Raw genomic sequence first — 21,532 nt, 5'->3', positions numbered from 1 at the left:
CAATATTTTAATTTAAGTACCGAAAACTGCTAAAATAGCACTATTTTACACCTTAAAATCCAAATTTTCCCGGGGGAGGACCCCCGGACCACCCGCTTTAATACCCCCCATACGCAAATCCTGGCTACGCCACTGTTGTACTGTAAATGTTCTGAAAGTATTTTATGTAAGTTCAGATACATTATTTAGTTAAATAAGTGCTACGGTGCCAACTTCCGTGAGTTAAATCAAGCAAGAAAAGAGGAAGAGCGAGGTGAGTATATAATTCACGATACATATTATTAACATGTAGTTTTTAAAAAAATTAAATATTAGAGGTAAGATGTGATGATCACAATTATTAATATTTTTTGTGAAAAGTTATATTTCTCTGATATTGAAGTAACAATTATTTTCAATTATTTAATTACTTTAAATAGTTTTAAACTTCTGGTTTGGCTTCGAATGTTCTCGTACATTTTTGGATTTGAGAAACAATTATTCTCTTTCCTTTGAAATTATTTATTTAATTCAGTAGTTTGCGTGTAGAGGTTTTTATGGCATCATCTTAAATTTTTCTAAAAAAATGTTTTTAAATAAATATAGAAAACCATTTCTTATATTCTCTCAATCCAATTTTGTATTGCCAATATAGAAAAAAAAAACAGAACTGATAACAACTAAAAAATATAAATCGTTGTTTCCTAGTTATCAGTGAAAATTTCTTTGCTAGTAATTTATTGCTAGCAGACTAATATGTTTGCTTAATATATGTTATTTTCTTAGTAAAAGTTGCAGATATTCTTAAGACGTTAATCTTCAAAATGATTACAAAATGGTGTGCGCCCAAAACTAAACATACATACAATTAATTTTTAAGTTTCTTATTACCAAATTAATGCAAAAAAATACACTTAAAACATATGTTTCAAACATAATATTGGAATTGGAATTGTCTGGGAATCGATTTGAAATATGGAGTATGTGAGTTCCTATTTAAAAGAAAAAAAACATATATTTATATTTAAATGTGCTTGATGTGAAAATGAATGCTGTGATGCTGAAAGTCCTGGATGCTGGTTCAACACATAATATCAAGATGATTACGCAAACGCACTGTGTTGCCTTCCGCGGTATGGTCCTGAACGTGTAGAGGAAAAATCATGGACATTTGGGAATAAAACTTAGGACCCTTGGCTTACCAGCTAGAAGCGCTGATTTTTTTTAATCATCTAATTTTAGTTTTTATTTTTTTTTACAAAAATATTTGTCTATTAGTGATGTAATTATCACCAACGTGCCGAAAGAAGACTTATTATTGAAATTTTGACAGTTTCATTGACTTGGACGCGTGTGTGTGAACAATTTTTGACAGTTTTAAATTTACACCCATGCCTTACACGGGACTTGAACCTAGAACGCCTTCAACTGAACGTTTTGCGTCAGACCGTGCTACGAAGGTAGAACCCGATGGGGTCACAGGTCAAACTTGAATAAGACAATGATGACAATAAGTTACTACAATATCCCCACCCTTACATTCTTGGCGATATTTGCCAATCATATACATGTAATACTATAAAAACATACTGTAACTATGTTATGTATATGTACAACACATAGCTATGGTTATGTTTGCATTTATGAAGAAAAAAATCAAGATAAAATTGAATATTTCTTACTAATATTAGTGCGTAATTGTATATTTAAAATGGTTTTTTATTCAAGCATAATTTTTTTTAACCATGAAAAAGATAATCAAATATCCAACCATTTTTTTTGCATAATGCTTATTATGTGCGAAGTTATACTGGAAAGCTGTTCAGGGAAATGGTTCACAAATAACTTCAACTATTGGAGGTACTGGGACAACACAAACCATAAATACCCGGGTAAGAATCCGACCACAGTGTAACTACGATAACTATTTTGTAGTGTTACAGTTATTTTTTTCATGGAAATGTAAAAATTTACAAATTTACATGAATATTTCTTTTCCATTTACAAAATTTACTGCGTATGCCGGAATACGGCTGAAAACTTTAGTGTTTTTTTACATTATTTTGTAATCTTTTATTATTTCATTTTAAAATAGTTTTATTCCAGTAAAACTGAAAAGCATGCGCAAAGTTTTGTGTTTTAGTCATTAAAAATTTAGTTTTTAATATCACTATAGGTATATATAGTTTAAAAATGCCAGTTTTTGACCTGTGCGAAGAAAAATTGTCACCATAAATAAAATTCATTGTACCCAAGTGAAGGTTTGAAAAAATCGTCAATGGTGTCATTCTAACCCTGAATGGAACTATGAAATAAACATTACATTTAACGAGTTCAAAGATATTTACTTCGCTTCTATAGCTGCTCGCTTACCATTTCTGCATTATGATTGGACGCATGAGTCTGAACAGACTGTTTAAAGTGAACTTTTTTTTTTTTAAAAAAAAGTAAACTTTTTGTAGTTTTCACTTGGTTTTTAATAAAAGTAATAAAAATCATATAACAACTATAAAAACATTAGTTAATAATTAAAAACAACCTACCGACTCTCTGAGCTGGTGCAAAACACACTCGCATGATAAGTAGTCTGTGAACTCGACCAGTATAATTTAGGCTCGAAGAAACATCATACGGGAGCCTGAAGCTGGTAGAAAACAAATTAATCGTAATGATGTTCATAAAACTGTTTTGTTGTAGTACATCCTTTATTTTTTTGTGGACATCACAAAATAAATTTATCGTCACGTCAGTGATATGTGCGTTAGTAAAATATTTTGTAGCGAATACGAATCAATCCTCTAGCGCCCATCTTTTTTTTTTCTTCCAACGGTGGATAACCAAAACCTTTGTGAAAACTCACAAAGAGACGCAAGAAGCAGGCTGATACCTACAAAGCTATTTCTGAAGAACGAGGCCATAAATTGGTTTATTTTTAATGCTAGAACAACCTTCGTTATAATGAGAAAGGGTCTCTTATGGGTCTCTTGCTGTCGTTCTTCATGCAGAGCGCAACACAAAAATTGCACCAGGAACGAATGCATAGAGTAAACATAGGGACCGGAAAAATTCGCGGTTTCGTTGACCTCCCAGGATAGACTCCACAGTCATTTAATTACTCGGGAAAATGACCCATGTTCACTGGCTGCTGACTCGCTAGACGTCTCAACTAGGTTGTCCGTTATTCGGCACTGTGTTGGTTTACGGTTTCCCATTGGCTCAAAGTTCCCCAGATAAAATTTGGGCCAATCGCAGAAGCGGTACCAAATGCCGTATACGTTTTTGGATTTTAGCTCATCGCGAAATGAATCCGAATTTTTTTTTTTTTTTTTTTCACGTTTCTAGTGACACTACAGCAGTTAACATGGTTAGGGAAGAAAAAAAAGAGCGAATATTTCAGTACTCACCAGTGATGTGTTAACCTTTAACCTCTGAGACAGCAAATTCATGTGTTCTCATGTTGCAAATAAACTTATAATAAGAAATTCTGACACGAAATGTAACGCCGAGTGCTTTAAAATAAAGCAGAGTGAGTTAAAAATTTGCAAAATAGATGTTTCCAACTACATTTCTCGACCGAACAACACGTAGTCTCCACATCCACCGCTAGAATTCGCTGTAGGTGAAGCTATGTCAACTATCGATCATTCGATTTATGAAGCGAAATTTTAAACTTTATAATGAAACGGCTCCGATAAAAGCGAAAAAATAAAGACTTGAAAAAATACAAAGAAAAAAAACCAAACCAATTTTCGACAAGGAATTTTATTAAAATGATGCCCCTTTTTATTAAAATTCATAAAACAGTTAAAATTATAACGTTTCCCTTTGTATTTGTAAAATTGGTTCTTCGCCATCCGCCACAGATGGTAGCACCGTTTCTGTTACACTTTTCCGTTCTTTGACTTCCGTCGCTCTCACGAAATTACTCTTGCCAAATACCGTATACCGAGAGCCAAGATGTTCCACATCAAAATGAACTTGAGGTAGCATGGTTGTGTTCCGAACGTATTCTATCGTCTAATAAAAATGTAAATGCACACCCATCCTGAAAAGCAGCACACTGGTTCTTGGGTGTCGACAATTTAGGGCAGAAGAAAAGAAGGTGAGTTAATCCATTTCAAAAGGAGCGTACTGCAGATATTTTACTTTTATAAAGTAACTGTACTACGAAACATAATTCATAATCGATTTATATTAATTAATTATTCGTACACTGTAAGTTCTTTTGTAAACGTAACTGAAATATTCATGCAAAATTATAGATGTTTATGAAATTGTACATTTAGAAGAAAACAACTGTATCACTACAAAATAATGGTCGCAGTAATAGTGGGTTGGGATTCTTACCCGGGCATTTATGCTTTGTGTTGTCCCAGTACCTCCAATAGTTAAAATTATTTGTAAACCGTTCCTTGAATATCTTTCCAGCATTAACTGTGCACATTTATTAGCATAATAAAACAATATAAGTTCCAACTATTCAAAAATTTGATTATCTTTCCCATAGTTTAAAACACTATGCTTGAGTTAAAATATAAAATTATGCGCCAATATAAGTAAAAAAATACTCAGGATTATCTCGAAAAACGTATTAAGAAAATAACCATAGCCAAAAGTTGAACAAAGTTACAATATATTTCTTGTGATATGACAAACTTTTTTGGCAGCTGGTTTCCAAAGGAATCTTTTGTAAAAGTACAGAACATATTTTTCTTGTAGAGACTTCTCGATATTTACTGCAGCGCAAACCTCACTGAAGTTTCCAATTCACAACCATAAAGACATTTCGTATACATCAAACCACCTGAGTCCTCTGCTATAGCATTGTATGTATAAACAGAATATTTTATGTGTAGAATTTTATGAAGTTTTATGAAACTACAGCTGAGTCATACGAATCCCAACTAATCGGGGCTGAGACCTATTCGGATTACCATATTTTCAGGATAGCCGAATAATGGCCGTAATGTAGAAAAATAAATATCTTCAAGAGTTTTGTTATCACTGAACATTGCCTAAAACGCTTTCAAAAGCACGAAAACACTAATCATGTTTATAATTAGTAAAGGCATCCAAAACACCTTTAAAGTTCAAAATAAAAGTAATTAAATAATTGATTTTTTTTTTACTCTAAACTAGTTCGGATAAGCCGGATTTTCGGATAAACACACTAATCCGAGAGGAAGTCATTGCGAAATTTCGATGTCGAGTTACTCTGTTCAATAAAATTAGTATTCACAAAAAAAAATTAGATATAGGAAGAAATGCCATAAAACCGTGTAAGATTACAGTAGTGAAAATAATATTTTTGAATTTTTTTCTGTGAGAATCTCGTGGATTCAGAACAGTGTCTGCTGATAACTTGCATTATCAATGCAAACACTTATTGTTAATACAGGACATGATATTTATTTGTTTAACAATCGTTCAGGTAGACCACCAGTTGGCATTTATGCTCTAGGCCACACAAAAAAATTCCTTTTTTAGGATCGAATACGAATTATAACAATTTTTTTATGGTTATAATTATTCCACAATTTAGTCAAATAATATATTTAATACAGGAATGGGCCAATCAAAATCTCAAATACCAAAAAATCCTTAGTATTCAATATTCGAAGAAGAAAAATATTTGAAGAAATATTTAAGAGGACGCAAAGTAAATTAAATAATTCAACAGTGATAACCTCTGTAATTTACTAGGTAAGTATTTTTTTCCTTTCATACCTATACTGTTACCATTTCCTCAGATCTGGTTTTTTAACATCTAATTGTATAAATATGTATTTATTCTGAATAATTATTGTGTGAAACAAACATTTTAAAGGTTCAAAGTTTCAACACTATAGTTAATATATTTTTTTTAATTTCTTGTAAATTAATTTATTTTTACCCTTGAGACCTAGATTAGAATTCGAGGGGTATATTCCAAGTAATCTTTTGGATTCGAATCTGAAATTCGGATTCAAGAAAACTGGAATTCGACTCATCAGTAATTCAATCTTTTAGGGATGGTTTTCGATTCACAGGGCCTTTCCAAAACTCAATTGGGCTTTCTTTAAAATTATTTATTTGTTCCGGGGATCCCACGGGGTTTCAAACGCTCCAAGATATATAACTCGACAATAATCACACATTGCTATTTACATTCATGGAATTTAAAGAAAAAAGCGTGACCCTTCTTAAAAAAAAACAGTACCTAATACATTTCTTAATGTATAACTCTACTGTTTTACATAATAATGCCATGAATCACGTCACGGTATCATATTCATAAAGAAAATTTTTGAACGTTATGAAATATTGAAATATTTGTAAATATTAGTTCTACTATGAGTTAAATTTAAATACCAGGTCAATTTAATCACATTTATATTCCTTTATCATATATTATATAAAATAATATGTTGATAGAATATAAAGGATGTTCCAATACAATTATTTTTAATATTAGTAAACGGTTTGTTGTATTTTGTGGTAATAAATTGTATAGACTTTTATGCCCTAGCGTAAGCTTGCGTCCAAAGTGCGTTACAGCTTATTCAAGCTCTTTAGAATTCTCTATATATGTTTTATTTTGTTCGGTCAAGGAGGAGATAAAATTCAAAACTACTTGTCCTCAAATGTTTGAACTGAACAGGGGGTTTAATATAGGGTATGTTCAGGTTAAAGTTTTGCGCAATTGTTGACAGGAATTACCGTCAGAAGTCGATTCATAAAAGGTTTATTTTTGCTGAAATGCATTAACTAACTCCAAATGAGCTTTTTTTTTTTTCGGCAAGATAGCCGAAGAACATTCAACAGAACGACTCGTAGTCATTTTCTTTTTTCCATCACTTGTTTTAGCTGGGTTTTTGTGGGGGGGGGGGGGGGGATGCTGTAATAAGTTATCCACAAGACGGTTTATTTTCGTTGCTCTTCCTCTGGCAGTTGTGGTTGTGATAGGTAGAATCAATTTTTTAATTTCAGTTAATATATAATCGATTCTTCAAGGGTAAAACGATTTCATACCCATTCCACCTAACAAATAAATAACTTTTTCTCGTAGCTATCGTTCTACTGCTTGATAGGATCCAAAATCCAAACTTCTTATTTTGATATTATTAGGGTGTTTTTTTTTATTTCTATGGCGTCTCTAATTAATTTGTGGCATTATATGCCTGCAATAAGGCATGCCGAAATGTCAGGCACACCCTTCATTTCTACGGACCTGAGCTTTACCCAGAAACCAATTAATATTGTTAGTGACTTGGGACCACAAACTGCTACGATACAAAAATGTTGACTTACGGAATTTTCCTGTTCCTAGAAAGTCTAGTTTTTTTTTTATTTGCAGTTATCAAAACTTTAATCAATCCTCAGAGCTGAGGTGAAAATAAACTAGCTGAAAATTGAAATTGGGTTAAAAATGTGTACCGACATAAACCATCTTTGAACGAGGTGTTTAAACTCGTGGATACAATATGATGGACAGACACTTCAGCATTGCTTTGGTCATCTATGAGTAGGGCCATGTAGTTTTCGCGAAAAGATTTCCAGACCAGCTGTGTGTTAAAACTGTGTAGCATTATCTGTGTTTCGTGGTTGGCTGGGTTTATTCCAGGCGCATGTCTACTGTCAACACACCAATCACAGCCATCCAGTGCGGAAGCAAACGCGTCCTGAATGGCCATCAGACCAGACAGCGCAGTGGCTTTCTTGCAGACGGCCGCCAATCTCAAGGGATCATACTTTTTTGCAGTCTAATGAGTGACCAGATTATTTCGCGAGAAAAAAATACATCCCCCTATCTATGAGTTAAAACAAAAACATGAATCACGGTAGTGTAAAAAAAAAAAAAAACACATATCCTGGACTTCTGAAATATTCGTTCGATTTTTGAGAATCGATTCAGGGGGAAAATCGATTATTCCGTGAAAATCGATTCTCGCTCGGTTCCAAAACTGAGAAGGGTCGAAAGAAAGAAAAAAAAATGGGGGAGAGGGGGCTGCGCTACGGAGCGCGCAGACGCGCGCCCGCAGTCACGTGTGCCGTGGATCGATTCAGAGGGGGGAGGGTCCGGGTAAGGCGCGGGTATACACTGTGGAGGAGTGGGGGTGGGTTGGCCAACACCCCTCCCCCCCCCCCTCTTCCCGGCGGTGACTCGGGACGGGACATTCCAGCGCAGCCCAAGGGCCGGGCGACTCCTCGCGGGGAAGCCATGGAGCTGTCGCGGGCCGGAACATCCGCCGAGGCCGGAGGCGGCGCGGATCATCGGCCCACCGCCGCGCAGGTAGGCAACCCGCGCGACGGCTCTCGCTTCTTTCCGGGGACGCCTTTTTTTTTCACAGACGAGAGAGCCAAAACCCTGAAGTTACCCCGAAGTTCACGTTTTTTTTTTTTCCGTATCTTCAATGTAGCTATCCTAACCAAATCAAACCGTCCACAATGTTTCAAAGTATTTATAAACTAGCTAACCTAACCTAATTGACCATTAGCAGAGATCTGAAAAAATTCGCGGGTTCATTAGTTGCTATGCTAAAATTCAAATAATTATACCTTAGTGCTGCTTCTGCCGTTGGTCCACTGTTAATCTGGAGGACTGAGGGGCCAATTGGAGACCCGTCACTCATAGAAGTGTCGAATCACAGGCCACCCAGTCGTTGGCATTTGCCCGAGTGTGTAAAGGATATTGGAGTCTATCCTACAGGTAATTCAACCCGCGAATTTTTCCGGTCTCTAACCATTAGTATCCTTTTATCAACACCGCCAAATTTATTTACAATGAACAAAAACAAAAACCCCGAAGATGCACGATCGGGCGTTTGGCTCTCTTTTGTCTGTGAAAAGAAGGCTTCCCGTATTTCGGGACGGTATGTTTTGAAACGATTCAGGGTTCAAAAAAAAAAGGTACATTTCCTCAAATATTTTGCATCCTTGTATGATTTTTTTTTTTGCCGGTGATTTAATGCGAACCAACCCAATGACGGTACTTGATGTTTAATTAATACTTTTACCATTTAAAAAAATGTGTAATGTAATTAATTTATTGTTTAGAGACCTATAAATTCCCATTTATATTTCAGTCCTTGAATTAATCGAGGGAATTAAATTTGTGTGCCATATAATTTTTGAATTAACCGTTTTGTATGTAGTTTATGTTGTAACAATTTTAATTTTTAATAACTAATTCGTTAATAAATATTTTATTTTCCCAAAAAAAAAACCTACAAACTAACATGTTTCCGGCCTCTTTGCAAAGCCAAATCTTTATTGACTAATTATTGAGCTCTTAAAATAAATTTTCCTGAGATATACATGCTCTTTGTAAGTGTCAAAACTGAAATATTAATTGGCATTTTAATTAAAAAAAAAAAACATTAAATAAATATTTATAAAATAATTTATGACTAAAACTGCCTAATGTTATGAAATAAATTATGAAACAAAACACTAATTTACAGAAGCATAATAATTTGGTGGGAAAAAAATCCCCTAAAGCATTAGCCCCATTCGCGGAGTTGGTATGTTCCTTTTTTTTTTGTCTTTATGTTTTAAATGAGATTTTCCTGTAAATTTTCTCAACAGATAATTATCAAGCAATATTTTCGAGCTGTAAAAGTTCACGTAATTGATAATTATGAATAAGTGCGTAACTTATTACTGCTTTTAGAAAACATTTTTTAAGTGTCTGGTGATAATATTTTAAACGATGAATTAGCTTGAAAAAAGACATCAAATGACAGCAGTGATAAGGAAATGAAATAACCAACCCGGCCTTGCTAAGGGCGACATTGGCTTGCGCATCACGCGCCTCTTCAGCTCTACGCGCCACGCACGGCCTGCAGTATACGCGTTGGTCCCGCGCCTCTCCCCACATTTCTCTTTACCACTTACAACAGAGTTGTTGTTTCCACGTCCGCGGAAACACCCATTTGAGCATTTTACACCGTCCGAAAATTTACACGTTACAAGACGAAAATATTAAAAGGTAACGAAAATTGTGTAGGCACGAGTACTGGTTCTTAAATGCTGTTCGTGATCAGACCTTTCGATGCTTCTTAAATGGTTTGTAAATAGCGCGTTGGCGCCGGAAGCCAGAACCGTCGAAAGTAAAGGTGGGCTCTCGATGTTCAGTCGCATCCGTCAGTCACCCGTCTGTCCGTCAATTACTCGTCTGTCCGTCAGAAATCCGTCTGTCCGTCAGTCACCCGTCTGTCCGTCAGTTACCCGTCTGTCCGTCAGTTACCCGTCTGTCCGACAGTCACCCTTATCTCCGTCATTCACCCGTCTGTCCGTCAATTACCCGTCTGTCCGTCAATTACCTGTCTGTCCGTCAATTACCCGTCTGTCCGTCAGTTATCCGTTTGTCCGTCAGTTATCCGTTTGTCCGTCAGTTATCCGTCTGTCCGTCAATTACCCGTCTGTCCGTCAGTCACCCGTCTGTCCGTCAGTTATCCGTCTGTCCGTCAGTTATCCGTCTGTCCGTCAGTCACCCGTCTGTCCGTCAGTCATCCGTCTGTCCGTCATTTATCCGTCTGTCCGTCAGTTATCCGTCTGTCCGTCAGTCACCCGTCTGTCCGTCAATTACCCGTCTGTCCGTCAGTCACCCGTCTGTCCGTCATTCACCCGTCTGTCCGTCAGTCAGCCGCCTGTCCGTCAGTCACCCGTCTGTCCGTCATTCACCCGTCTGTCCGTCAGTCACCCGTCTGTCCGTCAGTTATCCGTCTGTCCGTCAGTCACCCGTCTGTCCGTCATTCACCCGTCTGTCCGTCAGTCACCCGTCTGTCCGTCAGTTATCCGTCTGTCCGTCAGTCACCCGTCTGTCCGTCAGTTATCCGTCTGTCCGTCAGTTACCCGTCTGTCCGTCAATTACCCGTCTGTCCGTCAGTCACCCGTCTGTCCGTCATTCACCCGTCTGTCCGTCAGTCAGCCGCCTGTCCGTCAGTTATCCGTCTGTCAATCTAAGAGCCGAGAAATTCACAAAGATCCACACGTCCATAAAATATTTTTTTATTTTTATTCTGCCAGCAGACTAGAAGGCTTAAATAGTAGTGAGAAACAAAGGAATCTTTTATAGGTATAATGAAAGTTAAGCACGTAATAAATCATTTAACTCAATTTGTTTTCGCTCTGATATTTAAAAATATTCTCAGTGATTATAATTTGATCAAACATAAGTTATAAACATTCATTTGAATCAGCTAAACAAATAAACACACTTATATACTTTTTAAGATAGTAAGTCGAGATTTAGCGGCAAAAAAGCGAGACTCAGCTCTGAAACAAAACAAAAATGTGGACTATTTTTTTATGTACTATTAGTAAGTGTGATACAAAATATATACAGTTTCGTGTTTAGTATAAGTGTTCCTCTGTTTCATACGTAGGGAACTGGAAAAATTCGCGGTTTCAATGACCTCTAGGATAGACTACACGATTCTCTAACTACTCGTGGGAAAGTTCTAACAGTTCAATGGTTACTGACTGTTGAGAACTGTTATCTGGGAAGCTTGTGATTCGAAACTTCCTTTGTTGAAGGATTTTTCGTTGACTGAGAGTCCTTCAGGTAGACTGTCGTTCAATACTGAAGCAGCAAAAAAGTTAAACGCATTCGGATTCTAGCCTATCGCGAAATGAAAACAATATATCTTTTTCGGTGTCTATTCATTTCAATTGTTTTTGTGACACTGGTACAAATTTTTTTACCCCTAAATGATCTAGAAACCTGCAAAATTCGCGGTTTCGATGGCCTTCAGGATAGACTGCACATACCCCTATACACTCGGGCAAATAACGCAATTTCATTGGCTGCCGACTTGTAAGTCGTCTCAGCTAGTTTGACTGTGATTCGATCCTTCTTTGGTTGAGGGTTTATAACTGGTTGAGATTCGTCCAGATGAACAGTAAGCCAAATAGCAAAATTATCTAAGAGGTATATGTATTTGAATTCTAGCCTATCACCGAATGAATCCGCGAATTTTGCAGGTCTCTAAGATCGGTTATCCTAAATATCAGTTATCCCATTATCCGGCTAACCACGGTCGGGAATATAGTTCCGGATGGTCGATGCTCGATTGTGTATAGGGCCCAGCTACAGGTCAGCGGTTCTTTAAAGTGGGGTCTCTGCGTGTCGCAGACGACCGTAACGCAGCCCCCGGCTGCGTGAGACCGGAATGCGCACGTGTGGACGGGACTCGTCGCAGCTTTGCGTGTCAAAAACGTGACGCGGAGATACGCAACACGAAGCTCTGTCCGAATTTGTCAGGTGTTTCGCCGTCGGATCAAAGGAAGTCACGTCTGGGCGAAAAGAACCAGCGTGGACGGGTGGCGTGTCGTTCTTCTTCTTCTTCGTTTTTCAGCCCGACTGAAAAAAAAAATTCCGATTCCGCGTCGGACGCATTCTTGTTAAGTTCTTGTACAGTCCACTCACTGCCAAAAACTTCAAATTATCCACACACAAAATAAAAAAACTCGAACCACCGTGCTTTTGTAAATACTTTTGACATCCACCAACGAGACATTCTTTCTTCTGGTTTAAGCGTGAGGTGTATAGAAATGAAGAGCGCTGCAAGTTGACCTGTGCTCACGGCCAATGATAAATTGCCCTTCTGGTGTGTCTGCGGGACGTAACATTCGTTTTTGATACGGATACTCTGTAACGGATGAATGACTCGGTGGGAATTCCAAAATTGTTTCAACAAAACCACAAACGAACACACAGACATCAAAGAGTCAATTGCGACAAGAACAGAAATAAAAAAATTACAGATAAAACGACCTTGGACAACACAGTGACAAAAAAAGACGAAACAAAAACTGGTACTAACAAAATAGTCTGAAGCTCTGAACTAAACAACTACAACCCAGCGATGCACAGGTGAACCAGCGATTAGACTTGCCGTGTATTTCTGTACAATACGACGAAAGCACAGATGAGGACAGTTGATTTCTTAACCCTTTGAACTCCTATGAAGAGACAAGTACTCATCTGACTTAACGTTTCCAATCCTTTGTCGAGTGTGTCTCTCCAATCCTTTGAACCAGGGCCGCAACTAGGGGGGGGGGGGGGGAGGGCAAGCGGGGCATACACCCCGGGCGCAAAGCGAAATCGCTTGCATTGTAATTCCTACTACAACTGGTAACTGGTAAAAAGTTTTTGCATGGAAGTTACAGTAGCACAGAAACTGTTACATGTAGGTATGGAAAATGCTTAAATAGCACCATTTTTTTCCGTGGGAGGGCCCCCGGACATCCGCTTTATTGGTGTGGTAGGTATGTGCAAAAAAAGAGGGGAGGGCGCATGAATCCATTCATGCCCCGGTTGCCAGAGACTGTATTTGCGGCACTGCTTTGAACCATGTTACATGGAATAATGTCACGCAATTAATTCAAAGGGGTTGGAGAGTCAGACTTGACAAAGAATCGGAATAGGAGTTTAAGATAACAAGTCTGAGGACTGATGAGAAATTAATAGTTCAAAGTGTTAAGACCAAAAAGCTGCGATTTTTGGGGGAACTGACATCAAGACAAACGGACTGATTAAATAAAGCAGTGGTTTTTAAAATCGATTTCTTCCCCTTGCGAGAGTGGTTGAGGGTTGTTATGTTGGCAACGGACAGCACGCGAACGTGTGCCCGCAGGAGCACCAGCCGGCCGAGGCGGGCTCATGGCTGTGCTGCGCGCCTTGCCACTGGCTGCGCCGCAACAACGGCGTCCACAAGGCGTCGCTGAGCGTCGCGACGCTGGTCGTCACCTCGCTGCTCGTCGCCTCGCCGGTCATCTTCCTCATCAGCAGCGCCCCTGGCGGCGGCAACCGGCCCGGCCGCTGCGGCCGACAGGTACGCACCCGTCCGTGGGGCGCGTGTCTGCTCTGCAGTCCAGGTCGCTCTGGTGCATAGAGGTATAGGTCTATGGAGCATGCGTCTGTTCTGCAGTCCAGGTCACTCTGGTCCATAGAGGTATAGGTCTATGGAGCAGGCGTCTGTTTTAAAGTCGTCACTCTGCTCCATAGAGATATAGGCCTATGTAGTGGGTGTCTGTTCTGCAGTCCAGGTCACTCTGGTCCATAGAGGTATAGGTCTATGGAGGTAGAGTCTGTTTTAAAGTTGTCACTCTGCTCCATAGAGATATAGGCCTATGTAGTGGATGTCTGTTCTGAAGTCCAGGTCACTCTGGTCCATAGAGGTATAGGTCTATGTAGCAGGCGTCTGTTTTAAAGTTGTCACTCTGCTCCATAGAGATATAGGTAGGGACCGGAAAAATTCGCGGGTTCAATGACCTGTAGGATGAACTCCATAGTTATACGTACTCTCGGTCAAATGTCACCCACCCATTGGCTTCTGTCTTGTGAGACGCCCCAACGTAGTAGCCTGTGATTCGATAAAGCGTTTATTGGGTGTTTCTCATTGGCCCAGAGTCATCCAGGTGAGTTGTGAGCCAATAGCAGAGGCAGCACTGAGGTATAACTATTTGTATTTTAGCCTATCGCGAAATGAATTCGCGAATTTTTCCGGTCTATAGATATAGGCCTATGTAGTGGGTGTCTGTTCTGAAGTCCAGGTCACTCTGGTCCATAGAGATATAGGTCTATGTAAATTTTATTTTGCAAAGAGTTGTGCCCATGAATTGGGTGACGTGGACATAGTTAATCTTACAAATCAGATTTTTTTTTTACTTATAAGTTACGTGGGATTTATATTCAACTTACAAATCAGCCATCAACAGGTTTCTTTTAACTTTTAATTTAAAATAGAATTAACGCTATTTTCCTATTATATTTTGGTACATAATCATCATATCTTCGGAAACATATGAGGTATCGCAACGAAACGAATACTCAATCAATCCTGAGTTTACTACTTAACACGTGTTTAAATTTCAGTTAATAGCACCAACTTTTATTTTTTATTTTTGGTGAATAATTACGTAGAGACAAAGTTTTTTTAAGACCTTAAGTTTTGGTTAGGTATCTAATTTTCTGATAGAAAAACCAATTATTTGACCATTTCAGGCATGCACTTCGATTTTTATTAATTTTTATTGATGTCCTGGTTGTTTGCGGACAGCAGCAAACACGTTTATCCGGCCAAAAAAAAAATGTAAAAACCCCAGCTGTTTCTCGGAGCAGTTGCCAGGTTCTATGCGTGCCGTACCGACCTACCGCAGAAGTCTAACAAATACCGACGACGACTTTTAATGCCATTAGTGTCCCTGACGCCTTTGACCGCGAGAACTCGCGCTAACGCGAGGCAAGTGACGACTGGTTTGAACCCAATCCCTGGCACGTCTCATATTAAATTATGAGCCTCACGGCAGCAGCACCAAAATTGTTTCCGAGCTCTCAATGATGATTTAACCCTTTCAGCCTATTTATCCACTGAAGTGGACAATTTTTTATCTCAATGATACATAGAGTTTAACAAACCTTGAATGTGCGGGTTAAGGTGTACCTAAATTCTAGTGGACACCATACTTTACGTGCTGCTATGAATTTAATATATTTAATTTTAATTTTATTATTTATTATAAAATCTATTAATATTATAATTACATTATAAGATTATTACCACACAAATCATCCCCAAAAATAGTTTAGTTACAATAAAATAATTAAAGTTAGGTATACCTTAGGAATTGACAAAGCATATTACTTAAAGGGTTCAAAATCGCCACATTTATAGAGACCTGACGCAATAGGCTGGAATCCAAATAAGTTTGCCTTTTTTTTTTGATTCAGTGATTGGACCACAGTTTATCTGAAATGACTCTGGGTCAATAAAAAAACACATCAACGAAAGAGTTTCGAATAGCGAGCATACCAGTTAACAAGTGTCACGAGTCAGTTGCCAATGAGCAGGTGCAATTTTCACGAGTGCATGGAGTAAATTCTACAGGTCATTGAAATCGCAAATTTTTCCGGTATCTATAATATTTACCATTTTTAAACAGTTAAAAAATGTTTAAAGTAAATTTACCAAATAAACACTGGTTCAAATTTATTACTGGTATATTTATTAATTTATTTATTTGACTTTTGTTTGGCACAGTAAAATCCCGTACGCCTTCTCTTACGTTGAACTATGAGACATAAATAACATATAAGTTATGTCTAGGAATCAAACACGAAATTACATATTAACAAATTACAAAATACAGCAATTACTCATGGATTATCTACCAATCTAACATCAAAGTTTATTATTAAAATAAAATTTCTAAAATATTGTGCTGAATATAAAAATATAATCAATTACTAACCTAAAACATATTAAATTTTGTTTAAATAGAAAATTCTATATAAATAAAATTGTAAATGTTCTTGCGTTCAATAATATTAAATCTCCGAATGCTCTTCACCGAGTTCTTTGAAATTTTAACACAACGTTGCATTCGAATACTTATTTCACACCTGTGACAGGTAAAAAGATAGATTAAAATTTAGATATTTTAGAAAAATATACTTAAATAAATGTTTGTGAGTTCATCTTCTGTTTTATAAAGATGAAGATATTGATAGGAAGATACAGAGATAGAAAGATACAGATATAGAGAGAGGAATATGGAGATAGAGGAACATAAACAGATGTATAGAGATATAGAGAGATTAATATATAGATATATAGAGAGGTGTAGTTATATAGGGAAATATACTGAAATATAGACAAAACATAGATAGATAGAGAGATATAGAGAGAGTGATATGGAAAGATTATATATATCAAAGATGGCAAACCTTTATTGGTGAACGTGTCATTTTTATGAAGAAAAAATGTGGCTATGACGTGCCATCAAATAATCTTGACTGAGTGATAATAATAATGCATACAAATACAACTAGAAGCTATTAACTTAAAAACTCTTTATTTGCAACTCGAAATTTGTAAAGCGATCGAAGTGTTTACTATTTTATGTTTATTGAAATAAAAGAAAAGGTTATGTACCAAATATATTTTATTAGGTTCGTACTTTGTTACTGTTTAGCGTTCAAGTACACAGATTCTTCAATTATTGGCGTGCCCGAATTATTTTGTCGCGTGCCAACACAGGCACGAGTGCCATTGGTTCGCCATAGAAATATATAGAGATATATAGAGGGATAGAGATATTTATAATAATAGAGAGAGAAATATGGTGAGATTTACATATAGAGATATAGAGATGGATAGAGATACGTTGTGTATATGTACCTACTCCCGGGAACACATACGGTGCGCAGAGATCCAGGAAGAAAAAAAACGCGATTTGAAAACTACTAAAGATATCCTAGTGGGGTCTTCTTACGAAAAGCGTTTAAAAATTCGCCGAGCTCCAAAAAGTACTTTTAATTTCGGTTTAAGTTTTTAAACTTTTTTTATATATAGTAGAATGAAAATGGCTCAAAGGCGTGTTTTCAGAGTATTTAAATTTTTGGCACAAAACAACCGGTAAATATTCTTGAAAGCACTTAAGGGACTTGCATTACACCTTTATCTTCATTTATTCGCAATATAACGTTACGGTCACCGCTCAAATTTCACAGTTATCTTGTGACGACGAGAAGGCTGCGCGCCAGTTCAGAGCCTTGCGCTCAGAGGCTACACCGCGCTATAAACACCAGCGAGCGTCGCGCTTATCATCCCGCCTCACCAACACGCATACACCCCTGTACCCCTTGTACTTACCGTCGAAATTGTCTTTCTTGGTTTATTTTTGTCCAGCAAGAAACGTAGACTTTCGAAAGCGAACCAGGAACTTCTGTACATTTCGTCAGTTCCTGTAACAAATTACTGTTTGTAGAACAATTTGTGCGACTTAAAATTTTGTTTACGTAATCAAAATGTACTAATGTTTTAAAAGAATCCACTTTACAAAATAAAACTGAAATGAACCCACCTTTTCCAGTTCCAGCAGTGTCTTTCATTTTCTTCCTCTCCCTTCTTAATGCTGATAGCAAACTCTCCATTTTCTTCTTACATTCGTCCACATCTCTGTCCATTTCGGCCCCGATTTCTTCCCACGCGTCTTGTTTTCTAATTTTGTTGAAATGATTAACATTGTTTGGGTCCCATATCACTGTTTGTTGTTTATACAAATCTATCAGTTTTATTTGATCTTCCTTGGACCACTCCATTCTCATATAACAAAAGAGTCACGCACCGCTACTAACTCCGTGAAGACAACACCGCTCCACGTCGACAACTGAATGTTCGCAGGAAGTGTTCGCAGCGACGTCCAGACTGTTATCCGAGCCACGGCGAACATCCTTTGATGTGACGGGCAAAAACCGACAAATATCGGATCGCAACCGAACAAACAACCGAACATTTTTTGTTACGGGGAAATGTTCGTTTTCCCGTCCACATTGGTTGCAAACATGTTCGCGAACAATGTTCTGTCCGTTGAAATGTTCTAGTCTGTACCCGCCCTAACATGTCCGTCTGCCTTATTGTTTCTGCCAGCTGTATTGCGGACAAACTTCAGGAGGCTACCAGCGCTCGTGAGCAAACACGATGCGTTGCTCTGCGAGCGGCAGGTGGAAAACGGGTGCCCACGATAACCGCTTTCGAGAACTTTCGAATTTGAGAACAGTTTACACGACACAAGACTCAACTGTGCAAACCTAATTTGAAAGTTAAAGCGCAACGATTTTCCTTGATGTGCCGAGAAAACTTTTAAGTCCACAGCAAACACGTGCTTGATTCGCTCGCTCTCCTGTTTACCTTATCCACATTGCTACACAGAGAAGTTTGAATCCAACAAAGTTCCTACAACTTTTCAATCAGGTGGAAATCTAAGGTACTCTTCATTAAGGGGTAGAAAACATTATTATTTCCCTTATTTTATTTTTGCTCGTTATTTTAGCAATTTTATTATAACAATTGTTGATAGTATATTAAAGTTAAATCGGTTGAAAGAGTTTTTAAAAATAATTTTTAGAACATTAGAAAGCCAAGTTATATATATCATTTAATCACCAGGCATACAGTTTTGAAATCCTAATATTTTGTATATAATTTCTTCAATCAGTAAATATTTTTTGTTTTCTGTAAAGCACCGAACATATATATATATATATATATAAATTCGTTAATGAATTATATCCAAACTAAAGAAAAATATTTACTGAAATGTTGTTTGCGAACGGTTAAAACAAAACTATATATGTACTATACGATTACTCGTCAATTCTTGCTATGGTTGCAAAAATAAAATTCCATTACATGTTTATAAAACACATTTAAATAAACAATTATAAAATATAAAACCTTTCATAAACAACCAACAATAGTTATGTTATGAATAATTTAAAATCGTGAGGCGAGACATGAAAAAGATAAACAAAACAATCTTCTATTTATTTCGATTCGTATTATGTTGTAAAAATCCGTAAATTTACAGTAATTATTTTCAGAAAAATAATATCGCTGTTTCGTTTAGTTTTTTTTTTAACTTTTTAATTTTCATAACTTCTCTTTGTGACTGAAAAAAAAATCAACGAAGAAATTTTCAACCAGTGATTTGTGCAAGTACTTTTCGTATTAAATGTAATTAGTACTGTAGCTGTCTCACTTACTCTTCTAACCACGTTATGGATGTTTTGGTCCCTTTTGGCCTGAGCTAGTTTGTAAACTACCTTATCATCAATTCATAAAGGAAGTTGGGATGAAGCTAGAGAACACGTCCGTTTTCTACGGGAATGATGTAACAGCGCATAAATATTACAGTAACTTATACGTTTTAGGGCATTTCTCTTTGCTATTGTGTGATTAAAAATAATGAGTATTTAGTGTAATTTTAATTTTAGCACCAGAAAGGACCCTCGTAAAGGCGAATAATTCAAATCCATATTGGCTTTCAAGTATAATTTAATAAATTAATTTTTTAGTTAAATATTTTTTAAAGACTTGCCCAAAAAGGAGACAAAATTGAAAATGTTCTTCTAAGATTCTTTAAAACCATTTTATCTGATCACATTTGTTACTATTATTAATAGTTATTATTATTTTTATTATTTTTTTACATTTATTGCGAAAAATATTGTTGGTTGTAGCTCTATTTGTGCCTATACCACAAATTTTGACGCAAATACTTTATTACTATTTTAGCTTTGATTTTCGACACTTCAACGAAGAGGTAATTTGTGAAAAGGTACCTATACAAATAGCTCAGTTAGTTCTTTAAGCCATGTTGGATTTTTGGTTTGTGGCTAATTATAGATAACTTATGAACAAATGTTTATAAAATGAACCTAAAGAAGTAATTAACCAGATTTAGAATCACGGAAAATTAAATTATGATGAGTCACCATGATGCTTTAAAGTCAGGCAAAATTTTCAATTACAAACATTTACTTGACTTTCTACAAATTAACAGAAAACACGCACCGTATATATCTGGGTACCAAATTAACAACAAAAAATAATAATTGCAATGCTCATATGTCATATTTATTTGATTAATACGTTTTCGTCTGCACATATTACTGTACTTTCAGCCAAAGGTATTCGGTGGTTGAAAGGTTGAATCTGCCACCTCCTAACAATGCAATCCAGGGTCTAATGCCAGCGGGCTCATCCCAGGATTTTTGAGCAATTTGGAAAAGTTTTGGACGTTTCTTTGAGCTTCTGTGTAATTTTTTTTCTCTCTCTTGTCATCCATGTAATGAGCGCGTTGTTAAACTTTAATTCACTGATTGTTTCATCCGAAAGAGTGGAATGTTAATCATTCTTGTTACGGACTTACATACTTTTACAACTATGATTCCATTTAAAATAAACTAAGGGTTCTTCAAAGTCTCATAGAATTATTTACGTTGTACTCCGCAGCAGTGTGTAGGCACAATAGTCCCTTCGGCGGCTGGTGCCGGTGAGGGTGTTGAGAATTTGGGTCCGCCATCTTGATTTGTGACGTCACAATAGCTGCCATTTCGGATGACGTTAACTTTTATAAAGTCCCCCAAAGTGACTCAAAATTTCACTATTCCGAGAGACATTTCTTTTTAAGGGGAAATTTCCCGTTTTGGTTCCTGAAACTGTCGGTTGCATTAAATATCCCCGAAGCGGCTTGATATATTCCTTACCAGCCACCAGAAAATCCACCGATGCCATCTTGGCCACTCTCTTAGAGTTAGGAGTACCCCGTTAGAACCTGCCAAGGTCTGTGTTTAAAGAATTATAAAAATACTTTTAAATAAAAACGGACTTAAAATGACTCTGTTAACGCTCTTTTAAAAAATAACTTCCTCCGCAATGTTTACTAGTCGACTGACCCCCGCCACTAGTACCAAGGTGTATATAACTCCAACCAGTGTAAAGTCGCGGCAGCCATTATGCCCGCCATCTTGTATTCTCTGGTTTAACTTGTGTGCACTACCGCCATATTGTTTTATTTGTTGCCTGCCAGAATGCACATATTTTAATCACCAGATATCAGCTATCATAGCGTCCTCCATCTTGTCGACCATCTGGGAAGCCATATTGAAAATAATTTAAAATATTTTTAATAATTCGAAAATAATTCCAAAAATGATCTTAAAATTAATTATTAATACATTGATTTATTTGATCTATTGCAGTCTTTGGTTTGATACTTG

At 36.9% G+C, this 21,532-nt stretch overlaps 1 protein-coding gene across 1 annotated transcript in view; it reads left to right on the top strand.

Moving 5' to 3' along the window:
* The first annotated feature begins 8,179 nt into the window (after nucleotides 1-8,179).
* Nucleotides 8,180-21,532, top strand: part of LOC134538604 (endothelin-converting enzyme-like 1) — a 93,538-nt gene continuing 80,185 nt past the window's right edge. The window contains exons 1-2 of the mRNA XM_063380032.1: nucleotides 8,180-8,251; nucleotides 13,602-13,799. Of these exons, the coding sequence (XP_063236102.1) occupies nucleotides 8,180-8,251; nucleotides 13,602-13,799 (270 nt within the window). The remainder of the gene's footprint in view (nucleotides 8,252-13,601; nucleotides 13,800-21,532) is intronic.

Source organism: Bacillus rossius, chromosome 13 (assembly GCF_032445375.1).
Source record: "Bacillus rossius redtenbacheri isolate Brsri chromosome 13, Brsri_v3, whole genome shotgun sequence".
NCBI classification, from domain to species: Eukaryota; Metazoa; Arthropoda; class Insecta; order Phasmatodea; family Bacillidae; genus Bacillus; species Bacillus rossius.
The sequence above is the reverse complement of the archived record's forward strand: the minus strand, read 5'-3'. Positions and strand labels throughout refer to the sequence as shown.